We start from the raw sequence: 12731 nt of genomic DNA, 5'->3' as shown, positions 1-12731 counted from the left end.
GTGTAGTTGTTTATTGCGAACCGAGCGTAGGTGTTCTGCAAAGTGGTCCCTAAGCCTCCACTTGGTTTCCCCAATGTAGAGGAAGCCACACTGGGTACAGCGGATGCAGTATACCACATTGGCGGATGTGCAGGCGAACATCTGCTTGATGTGGAAAGTCTCACAGTTCTTTTGTTTTTTTTACCTGTTATACAAATTCAAAGATTTGTAAATGCACAGTGAAATTATAACTCTATTGATCCCAAAACACTCCTTTATAAATTGAAAACAAAAACAATGGTTTTTCTTTAGTACCCAAACGCAAACTACATCTTGTATAGTACCTAAAAACACCACTCATAAGTCCTCAAACCAGAGTCCCTGTCTATAATACCTTGATAGGCTTAAGTCACTCGTGACTTTAACTTATGGACTGGAACTGCAGATAGCATCTTCCTGGAGCTATTATACACCTGAGCTTAAAAATAACAAGATTTAAGTAATCTCTTCAGGGTTTTATCCCAACACTTCTGACCTGGGACAATTACTGAGGCATCGGCACCGTGGCTCAGTGGTTAGCACTGCTACCTCACAGCGCCAGGGACCCAGTTTTGATTCCATCCTTGGGTGACTGTCTGAGTGGAGTTTGCACATTCTCGCCGTGTCTGCGTGTGTTTTCTCCGTTGCTCTGGTTTCCTCCCACAGTCCAAAGGTTAGCTGGATTGGCCATGATAAATTGCCTGTAGTGTCCAGGGATGCCTAGATTAGGTGAGCGGGGTGGGTCTGGGTGAGATGCTCTAGGGGTCGGTGTGGACTTGATGGGCTGATGGGCCTGATTCTATGATCTATGATCACTTCCAAGTCATCTATTTTCAGTATATCTTTCCTTTCTTAGGAGCACTAGTTTACACAAATAACTTTATCGAATGACTTCACAAGACTACTTAAAACTCAAAGTAAAGCAAAACACAATCTCCCTAAACTATGGGCTTTTCCTCTAAGCTTAAAAAAAACCTCTCAAACCTTCTCAACAGTAGTTTACTTATCTTGTTTGGTTGTAAAACCTCATAAACATACAGAAAAATCTTAATTCTAAAGCTAGACTTCAAAAACTGTTTTAAAAGAATTCACCACGGTTACAGAAATACCTACAAGTTAATTAGTAACTTCAGATATACAGATAATCCACATGTTATTGACTGAAAAAACAAAAACTCCAACTTACAATGAATATTAAACTTATATATAAATTACAGTCTATATCACACAATTTTGTAATAGAATTAAATCTTCTGACAGAGCTCCTTTGCAGAAATGGTTTCGTTATTACCATTGTTGGTCCAAATGTGCGGGGAAGTCTGTTTGGAGTTAGCAAGCTCACAGTGGCACCTACCCTATTGATGAGAACGCTGACGTTATTACCATTAGAGCTGCATTTCACAGATGCAACACTCCCCAGATTGGGTACATGCTCTGCCAAGTTTTTAGCATTACAGTGTGGCTTTGCTTCCCTGCAAAACAAAATGAACATCACGTTAGGCAAGTATCAGGATACTGATAAAAAAAACCCTTCCAACAAACATAGCTAAGCCTGAAGGATAGATAAAATAAGTTGTATCTGTCTCCCCTGTAAATGAAAATAACCACTAGTCCATAATTGTATACATAAAGGGAATAACACACTCAGTTAACCTCTTTCATGAATTAAATAAATATAGAGGACAAAAGTGGATATATGCCATTTGATAATAAAATTTGAGGCTGGATGAACACAGCAGGCCAAGCAGCATCTCAGGAGCACAAAAGCTGACGTTTCGGGCCGAGACCCTTCATCAGAGAGGGGGATGGGATGAGGGTTCTGCAATAAATAGGGAGAGAAGGGGAGGCGGACAGAAGATGGAGAGAAAAGAAGATAGGTGGAGAGGAGAGTATAGGTGCGGAGGTAGGGAGGGGATAGGTCAGTCCAGGGAAGAGGGACAGGTCAAGGAGGTGGGATGAGGTTAGTAGGTAGGAAATGGAGGTGCGACTTGGGGGGGAAGGAAGGGATGGGTGAGAGGAAGAACAGGTTAGGGAAGCAGAGACAGGCTGGGCTGGTTTTGGGATGCAGTGGGTGGAGGGTAAGAGCTGGGCTGGTTGTGTGGTGCAGTGGGGGGGAGGGGACGAACTGGGCTGGTTTTGGGATGCGGTGGGGGAAGGGGAGATTTTGAAGCTGGTGAAGTCTACATTGATACTATTGAGCTGCAGGGTTCCCAAGCGGAATATGAGTTGCTGTTCCTGCAACCTTCGGGTGGCATCATTGTGGCACTGCAGGAGGCCCATGATGGACATGTCATCTAAAGAATGGGAGGGGGAGTGGAAATGGTTCGCGACTGGGAGGTGTAGTTGTTTATTGCGAACTGAGCGGAGGTGTTCTGCAAAGTGGTCCCCAAGCATCCGCTTGGTTTCCCCAATGTAGAGGAAGCCACACCGGGTATAATGGATACAGTATACCACATTGGCAGATGTGCAGGTGAACCTCTGTTTAATATGGAAAGTCATCTTGGGGCCTGGGATAGGGGTGAGGGAGGAGGTGTGGGGGCAAGTGTAGCATTTCCTGCGGTTGCAGGGGAAGGTGCCAGGTGTGGTGGGGTTGGACGGCAGTGTGGAGCGAACAAGGGAGTCACGGAGAGAGTGGTCTCTCTGGAAAGCAGACAAGGGTGGGGATGGAAAAATGTCTTGGGTGGTGGGGTCGGATTGTAGATGGCGGAAGTGTCGTAGGATGATGCGTTGTATCCGGAGGTTGGTGGGGTGGTGTGTGAGAATGAGGGGGATCCTCTTTGGGCGGTTGTGGCGGGGGCAGGGTGTGAGGGATGTGTTGCGGGAAATGCGGGAGACGCGGTCAAGGGCGTTCTCGACCACTGCCAGGGGAAAGTTGCGGTCCTTGAAGAACTTGGACATCTGGGATGTGCGGGAGTGGAACGCCTCATCGTGGGAGCAGATGCGGTGGAGACGGAGGAATTGGGAATAGGGCATGGAATTTTTGCAGGAGGGTGGGTGGGAGGAGGTGTATTCTAGGTAGCTGTGGGAGTCGGTGGGCTTGAAATGGACATCAGTTACAAGCTGGTTGCCTGAGATGGAGACTGAGAGGTCCAGGAAGGTGAGGGATGTGCTGGAGATGGCCCAGGTGAACTGAAGTTTGCGGTGGAAGGTGTTGGTGAAGTGGATGAACTGCTCGAGCTCCTCTGGGGAGCAAGAGGCGGTGCCGATACAGTCATCAATGTAACGGAGGAAGAGGTGGGGTTTGGGGCCTGTGTAGGTGTGGAAGAGGGACTGTTCCACGTAACCTACAAAGAGGCAGGCACAGCTGGGGCCCATGCGGGTGCCCACGGCCACCCCCTTTGTCTGTAGGAATCGAAAGAGAAGTTGAGGGTGAGGACGAGTTCAGCTAGGCGGATGAGGGTGTCGGTGGAGGGGGACTGGTCGGGCCTGCGGGACAGGAAGAAGCGGAGGCCCTGGAGGTGCGGAATACAGGTGTATAGGGACTGGACGTCCATGGTGAAAATGAGGTGTTGGGGGCCAGAGAATTGGAAGTTCTGGAGGAGGTGGAGGGCGTGGGTGGTGTCACGGACGTAGGTAGGGAGTTCCTGGACCAAAGGGAGAAAATGGAGTCCAGATAGGTGGAGATGAGTTCGGTGGGGCAGGAACAGGCTGAGACAATGGGTCGACCAGGGCAGGCAGGTTTGTGGATTTTGGGAAAGAGATAGAAATGGGCCGTGCGGGGTTGGGGAACAATGAGGTTGGAGGCTGTGGGTGGGAGGTCCCCTGAGGTTATGAGGTCATGAATGGTGTTGGAGATGATGGTTTGGTGCTCGGGGGTGGGGATGCCATTTGATCCCTTGATTCTGCTTCACCATTTAATAACATTTTGGCTAATCTGATTTAAACCCAATTCCACAGTCCTATCTACCTCTGATTCCACTGCCTTTGAGGAACAGAGTTCCAAAAAAAATTCAACCCTTGGACAGAAAATATTTCACATCATGTCCTAAATGGGTCACTCCTTATTTTTAAACAGAGGCTCCCTAGTTCTTGATTCTCCCGCAGGAGTAAACACCTTTTTACATCCACCTGGTCTAAACTCCTCAAGATCTTAAATGTTTCAGTCAAGTAACTTCTTCTTCTTCTGAACTCCAGCAGATGCAAGCCAATTTGTCCAACCTTTTCTCAAAAGAAACTCCCACATTTCAGATATTAATCACTTTCAACCCTGAACTGCTTCCAATGCATTTACATCCGTCATTAAATAAGGAGACCAATGCTATTCAAAGCATGCCGGATGTGGTCTCATCAATGTCCCATATAAGGGAAGCATATCCTCCCTGCTTTTGTCGTTACTTATGTGATTAATTCCCATCACAATAAAAGATAACATTCAATTAACTTTCTAAATACTTTCCTTCATGAAGGGAAGAGGAACTGCAGCACAATACAAAGATAAGCGCTCTCACAGTCAATGAGGAGGAATGTCTTCTCTCAGAGGATCATTAGTCTTTGGAATTCCCTTCCACAGATTCCAGTGCAGACTCAGTGGTTGATTATATTTAAGGATGAATTAAACAGATTTTTGATTGACAGGTATTCAGGAGGTATTCAGGAGGACTATGGGTTACATGTCTGAATTCTGTAGAAGTAGCATCTCAACCTCTAATATTTAACACTGGCAACAGAGAATGGTTGACTGTCAGTCAGTGATTGATAACTAATCAAGCAGTGCTTTACAGAAAACTTCAGAAAGATGTTTGAATCTAAATGTAAAGTATTGGTGTATGATTACCCCTCCTGTTTTCTAAACTCAAACTTTATGACCTGTGGAAGAATAAAGTAACTGTGTTCACTTGGGTTACTTTGTCACTGAAGAAGACAAAAGGAACAGCTTTGGATCAATTACCAGCTTTCATGCATAACATTTACCAAAAAGATCATTTAATAACTGCTTATGAGGCGTGTTCAGCATTTGGCAATTTCAGAAAGATTGAAGGTAGCTTCACTGCAATGTATAAAATGGAATTCGGTACGTTATATACAAGAACTGGAGAAATTTAATTAGAAAATTCCCCAATCTGTATGTTGGAATCTAAGTTACAATACTGTGCCAAAGGATCGAGTTTTAACTGGATTTGCAGATGAACAACACTTCCAGGACAAATGACAGAAGCACTAAGAAGACTTCTTGAAAAGTATTCCTTTACAGCAACAGTGCAAATGAGGCGACTGACCATACACAAAGCCAATCCCTTCATTCCAGGAATCAACCTGGGTGAATCTTTTTTGAATTACCTTCACTGCCAGTATAAGTGAGGAGTACTGTGCACATTAACATACTGTAAAGTTTTAACAAGCGTTCCCTATTTTCAAAACCCAATTCCCTAGCAATAAAGATCAAAATACTATTTGCTTACGCAATTATTTGCTGCACTTGCATGGTAACATCTTCGTCTCTCATGTGGAAGAACACTCAAATCCTTCTGTGTTCATTCAAAGTAAGAAGATAGATACGTGTCAAAGAGAGAGTTTGTATTGTTCACAAGAAGTTTCGGGTCAGTGGTGAATGTGTTGGTGGCAGAATCGTTCAACTATGCAGTATTAAACAGTGTTGTCATCTGCAATGTGTGGATTAGATTGGATAGATTCTGAGTAATAAGGATCAGAATAAAGTTAAGGTTTGGAGAGTTCTACCCAGTTTTAGGTTTGGAGCTGTTAACACATTAAAATCTTTAAAGAGTAGTCAGTACATGCAAAATAGCTGGATTTAATAATTTTATTAGTAAGAATATGATAGCTGGTGAAATATCCTTGATATTAAATCGGCCATGGATGATGGAAGTATGGAAGAAACTGGATGTGGAAAACAGCAAGGTCATTGTCTTTGGAAAATCTTTGAAATTGCAATTTACACAATTGGGACACTATTGCTTTCCTTTAATGGAAAGTAATTTCTCCACTAAAGAAAATACAGAAGGATAATTGACATCGGGGGCATAAAGTAGAAGATGAATAGTTAAATGTGTTAAAATGACACAAGCAACTTGACCACACATCCTCAAAAAAGTAAAACATTTTAGTAAAGCATGCAGGAATAAAGGCATGAAGAATACAATCTCTTCCAGAAAAGATACATGATTTAATGTGAGATTTGTAAGAAATATGGAAGGACCCCATCACAACTTGTCTTCCCTTAACAAAGGATTTCAATGAGGTAGTGCTGATGGACTTAAAAGTGTGGCATAAAGAAAAAATAAATTCCATATTTTTATTTTATAGATCATACAACCAGATTTTGACATTTGACAATAAGGCGTAGTAAAGATAATACTTGTAGATAAGGTATGGAAAAATGGATAAGCACTAGACTTGGACCACTGCAAAATTTCTCACTAATAATAGAGGAATGAACTTGTTAATGATGAATTTAGAGGTACATATGCAAACATAAACGTATCATTTTGGATATGGTGGTAGATGAGCCAAACTGTAAATTATTGGCTGTACATGCATGGGCTGTTAACGCTAAAAATTTGTTGCAGGTGGTAGCAATGTTCCCTCTCGGCTGTACAGTCCGAGGGTATGAGCAGAGCGAGCAGTGTGCCAATAATGCTCACAACATTGACATCCCATCTCAGAAGTGCTACCACACACAGACCTCGGAGCTCTGCACAGATAAAAAAAAACATGAGCAAGAACACTGGACGGTAGGAGGATGCAATCCAACTCAGCTTTTGGTAGGGATCCTAAAGTTCTGTCAATAAGAAGTAATCAGCACCTGTCTAAGAAGGGAATGACAAAGAGCTCTTATTTTTCAGAGTGTTTGATTGAAATATCTGCACTTATAAAGATTTTAACTACGTCTGAGAATTTGACGAGCCTTAAGAGATCATGCAAGGCCATTCGAAACCAATTTTAATTAGGGGCCGTATGGTTTATCATCAAAGAGAAGGGCTAAAGTGAGAAGAGGCACAGAAAATGTTATTGGTTAAGACTGGAAAAGAACAATTGTACAGCATGGACCTAGTCCCTCAGGTACATTTTTCATGGTTGCTGGGTATGGAATACAAATTTGCAGATTTTAAAACAACAGCAAGAATGTAACTTGCTTTAGTCTCTGGGAGTTCAAACTCACAACTTCGAGTGCCTTGTCCATGTGCGAGGCTGGACTTTTAATGCCAGAATCTATTCAAACACAGCAGTATCCTAGTCAAGACTAATCACTTACTCAATAAGGAAAAGAGAACTTTATATGCACCTTACAATATTTTAGGTTTTATTATTAAGTTATTATTAGTGTTATTATTAAGTGTAGTCACTGTTGGAATATGCTTTTAGATGGCGCTTTCAAATTGTGTCATAGAACATAAAGTCAAAGACAAAACTCTTACCCACAAATCCACGAAGGCACTGGGTGCAGAGTGTTTCCATTCACTCATATGAAACCTGAGATGTTGTTTACAAAGCTGCTAACCCTCATAATCACAGTAGCTTAATGATAATGTAAATGTAACACCATAAGAGTCAAGAATCATAGATTTGCATGAAAAGGGACTAAAGTCTGTGAAATCTAACAGGATTGATTAAGTAGCAGTCCTATTTGTTTGAATAACCTTGAGTTTCACATCAGCACCCTCTAGTGTGCGAGATGATTAATGTTAACATTCTTTGGATAAATATATTCAAATACAGTAGAATGTTGTGTACACGATATTCAGAATAAACCCTGAGGAGACTAGGGATGTTAGCAGAAAAACACACAGCATTGAATAATCGCATAACACAATAATAAGTGTATGGCTTGTCAAACAGAAAATAGAAAGAAAATAGCAGATATGTACTGCAATTTTATAAAGGCGTGGATCACAAACTGAAATGAGGAGAACCAACATACGAAATGTACCACCCTTGTATCTTTGCAAAGCAATGTTATCCTTTGCTTTCAGCACAAGACTTAAAATAAGAACAAAATTAAATTCAGAGATAGTAGGAACTGCAGATGCTGGAGAATCTGAGATAACAAGGTGTACAGCCAGAAGGTATCTCAGATTCTCCAGCATCTGCAGATGCTTTAACATTAACCTTCAAAAACACCATTCCAGAATTTATGACAGAGTTAACATTTTCGGTCTGGTGGCCCTTTCTCAGAACTGGACACTGGACCTGAAAGATTAACTCTGTTTTTTCCCTTCATAGGTGCTGCTAGACCTGCTGAGCTTTTCCAGCAACTTTGTTTTTCTTCCTGATTTACAGCATCCGCAGTCCTTTCATTTTTAATCCAGAAGTTTATTTCCATTAATTTGATCTGATACCATGAATCCGTGCACTATCCAGGAAATAACCTTTCACTGTGGTTAATCTGATATATAAGACAGACTCTGGTTTATTATAGCATTCCCTCTTCCTATGTACTAAATCCAGCTTTACCCTTTTTATTTTGAGCAGCATTTTGCTTTGTTCAATCAAACCAGCAACTTCAGTGCAGGAGCTTGAGTTAATTGGGGCCTTTTGCTTAAGCTGTAAAATAGGTTCAATTCAAGTGTCAGTACTGTGTGCAATACCTGCGGGAAAGATCGAAGACTTTCACATGTGCTGTGTCTGTTCCCACCACAAGAAAGTTCCCACAGATGTTTAGGTGACAGGGGTTTCCCTCTGTCTCATTGAACACAAGCAGCTGCTTGACCGTACCCTGAAAGGAAGAACACATTTATCTGTCATTTCCAGCAAAAGGCATCAAGCATCACACAATATTTACCAGTATATCACTCATTCTAAGCAGAGCATTGGCGCAGAAAGTAACCTTCAAATATATTCAAAATGAACTCAGATGGAGTTGGAAAAACATGTACATTAGCTTTCTGACTTTTTACCTTTTCAGGATGAAGAGCGGTCAGGCGAGGTCGGACCAGTAAGGCAGCCCAGAGCAGAATGCTAGCAGTGGCATGGCAAGGGCTGGAAAGCCCTGAGCAGGAGTCTGGTAGAAGCATGACGAGGGCTGGAAAGCTCAGAGCAGGGCTCTGATGAAGGAATGGTGAGGGCTGGAAAGCCTGGAGTGGGACTCTGTTGGAGGCATAGCAACAGCTGGAAAGCCCTGAGCTGGACTGTGGCAGCAGAAGGAAAGTTGGACCCTCTTAAGTTATCTTTTTTTATTTCTTGTCTTATTCTGGTGAATGGCACCATGTATGTATGGCAATGGTGTGCACTCTTCATTGTATTTTTACACTGAATACATATGACAATAAATTATTCCCTTCAATAGAATATTCTGCTCTTGTATCCTGATGGCCAATCACCTTTCCCCTTCCTGCCTACATCTTTTAAGCATGACTAACTTTTGGTAATGGGCCCAGAATACTCAGCTCTGGTCTGTGAAATATATTTAAGCTTCTGGAATTATTTCTACATTTCACCAGCCTTTAACCAATAGTAGAACATCACTGGTGTTGTTTTGGTTTCAAACTATTTAGCATATTTATAAAATAATAAACTGACCATACAACATTACATGCTCATTTCAGGTAAAAATGTTATTATTGAAGTACTCAAGTGGAAAAGACAAAAATGCAAAATACATGAAATTATTGTTTGATGGTACAGAACTTGAATATTGCTGAAAAATGCATGTTATTGCAAAGCTTTTCACCTTGCACTGATTGGGATAGTTTGTGAGAATCCAAGTGAAGGGGAAATATACATGTATATTGTATGAGATGAGAGTACTGATTGGCAATTGGACTCTAATTTGGAGAGGTATGGCAATGGAGAATGTATAGTTAATGATAATTGACAGCGATCTGTCAGACGTTCTGTAAATTTTGAAACAGGCAGGTTGGCTTTTATTGGTCAAAACATTGTCCTGAGATATTAACCAGTGAATAGCTGTCACTTATTTTGTTGCATTTAAACCAGCAAAATGCATGTACAAGTTTTTTTTTGTCTGTAGGGTAAAGGGCTGTTTGTACTATATATATGCAGATGTGCCATATAGAACTGGTAAGAGTGGAGTGGCAGATGATAAGTCTCTGTAGGTGACATTGCATAGTAGGTGAGGCTTTGTTCAGAATCTGTCTCAGAGTTTTATTCTAGAATCAGGCTGGTTTTATTCCAAAAGTTGGAATTTATAAGATGTCACACTGACTGACTGTGACTACAAATTGTGTATGTGTTTCTTTTAACAAAATAGAATGTACCTGCAAAGAGACAAACATCTTGGATGAAATGATTCACCCGTAGATATTTGTGTGTGTGTGTGTGTGTGTGTGTGTGTGTGTGTGTGTGTGTGTGTGTGTGTGTGTGTCTGTGTGTGTCTGTGTGTGTGTGTGTCTGTGTGTGTGTGTGTGTACTTTCTCACACACTCACACAAACACACTCACACGCGGACACACACAGACATACACACGTGCGTGCACAAACATACACACACGTACGTAGACACACACACACACACACACACACACACACACACAAATATCTACGGGTGAATCATTTCATCCAAGATGTTTGTCTCTTTGCAGGTACATTCTATTTTGTTAAAAGAAACACATACACAATTTGTAGTCACAGTCAGTCAGTGAGGCATCATATAAATTCCAGCTTTTCGAATAAAACCAGCATGATTCCAGAATAAAACTCTTGAGCCAGGTTCTGAACAAAACCTCACACCTACAATTCAGTGTCTGACCTGAGATGTCATATTTTGTACATTCCTATGGCTCTGCCTGATTGTCATGACAGTACAGCTCTAACACTGACTTTATAAACACTTTACACACCGTATAACATGCTTGGTCACCTGCAGAGACTTAACATCTGACACTCTACTCACACCAGTTGTATGATCTTTTGATCTCTCTGCCCTTGATCTCTCTGCCTATAAATTCTGTGTCCGTGTGCCCTGCTTTCTCACTGCACCTGAAGAAGGAGCTGTGCTCCAAAAGTTTATGTGATTCCAAATAAACCTGTTGGACTATAACCTGGTGTAGTATGACTTTTGACTTTGTCCACCCCAGTCCAACGCCGACATCTCCACATCAATTTTGCTATGATCTCAGCTGGTGGTAATACTGAACAAGTCAGATTCCAGAGTTAAACCTGACTTGGTAGACGAAAAGTTTAATCTTTCAATTTGGTTACTGAGCTGGCCAGTCACTGAACATATTCACAAGCGGTTTCCAATACAATTTTAACAAAAGAATGTCAATGTTTAGTATACAAAAGAAAATTTAAAGAAAAACAAAGCCATACATAAAACAATATGGAAAGGTCTCATCACAAACAGAAAAAGAAAGATTCAATCCTTTTTCCCAGTAATATCCTTTACACATTCAAACCCAGTGAAGTATCATTTCTATTTTCACCCTTTCTTACTCAGCTGAGATTGTTTCTTCTCTGTGAGTTTCTGCACATTCAACATATATGATTTTTTTTTCTGTCTCTCCCTGAAATACACAGACAGGCTGGCTCATTGGCTTTTCTCCTAATTGAACTTCCTTAGGACTTCTATACAGCACATCTGCTACTATAGATAACAAAATGTGGAGCTGATGAACACAGCAGGCCCGAAACGTCAGCTTTTGTGCTCCCAAGATGCTGCTTGGCCTGCTGTGTTCATCCAGCTCCACACTTTGTTATCTCGGGTTCTCTAGCATCTGCAGTTCCCATTATCTCTCGTCTGCTACTATAGATTGTTTCTTCTGAATTGAACGTGCTCTGGCCTCACTCTCCATCTGCATCATAACAGCTCAACTTAGTGTATCACTTCAGCAATAATCTCACCAGGTGGCTTATGATTAACTTAATGTCCAAGCACGTTTCTTGGAAAGGCTGTTTTGACCCTTAAAATAAACATTAAAATTACCATTCCATGCCTTCACAAAATTTAAAATCAAAACCTATTTATCTCTAGAACCCAAGTTCTCAAACAATATAACATCAACCTTCATTACAACTTAAAAAAGAATTCCAACCGAGGTCCATCTGAAAAACTTGGACTTGTAGGCAATTATTCGTGAACAACATCACTGGTGCTAAGAAAATTAAAGACTCCTACTTACCTGTAGAGTGCGTACCTGCACTCGGTTTGGCTCCACAGTGTAAATGCTCTCTTCAAGAACAGCCAAAACAGAAGAATCACAGGGAAACGAGCCTAGATGAAAACGGTGCACTTTACTGTCAATGGCAAGAATGCAGGAAATCCTCATGAAAAGATATGTAGGAGAGCAAGGGGAACCATCATATGGAGCAATTCACACATTGATTCTCCAATAACCATGGACTCTATTTAAGTCCCTAAGGATCATGTATTTCCTTCACAAAGTACTCACCCAGTTCATAGTTTTTATGAAAGAAATGAACTTTTCAAAATTCTGACATTAATGTTTTCTAATAGACCAAGATTGTTAAACACCATTTGTAAATGTTTCCCCTTTCACCTTCTGTGTTTTGATAAAATGGACATAGAATGTTTTCTCTTGTGGAAAACAGCAAGAGATCCCAATGAGGAATTCAGAAGAAGCTTCTTCATTCAGAGAAAAGTAAGAATATGGAATTTGTTACTGCAGGGAGTGATTGAAGTAGACAGTATAGGTGCATTTATGAGGAAACTGGACAGGCATATGGGAGAGAAAAAAAGTGAGTAATTACAATGAAAGAGTTCGATGAGAAGGGAAGGGAGGAGGCTTGAGTACAAGACTGATGCTGGCATAGATTGATTGTGCCTAGCTGCCATGCCA

General features: G+C 41.3%; 1 protein-coding gene across 2 annotated transcripts in view; it reads right to left on the bottom strand.

Moving 5' to 3' along the window:
* The window catches only part of ift140 (intraflagellar transport 140 homolog (Chlamydomonas)), a 136434-nt gene that overhangs the window by 94219 nt on the left and 29484 nt on the right, over window positions 1-12731 (bottom strand). For both annotated transcript variants that reach the window (XM_048551792.2, XM_048551790.2), the window contains exons 12-14: window positions 12054-12145; window positions 8562-8689; window positions 1373-1490 (exon numbers count right to left, since the gene is read on the bottom strand). In XM_048551792.2, coding sequence (XP_048407749.2) covers window positions 1373-1490; window positions 8562-8689; window positions 12054-12145 — 338 coding nt within the window. The remainder of the gene's footprint in view (window positions 1-1372; window positions 1491-8561; window positions 8690-12053; window positions 12146-12731) is intronic.

Source organism: Stegostoma tigrinum, chromosome 23 (genome assembly GCF_030684315.1).
Source record: "Stegostoma tigrinum isolate sSteTig4 chromosome 23, sSteTig4.hap1, whole genome shotgun sequence".
NCBI lineage: Eukaryota > Metazoa > Chordata > Chondrichthyes > Orectolobiformes > Stegostomatidae > Stegostoma > Stegostoma tigrinum.
This window is presented reverse-complemented; position numbering and strand designations above follow the sequence as displayed.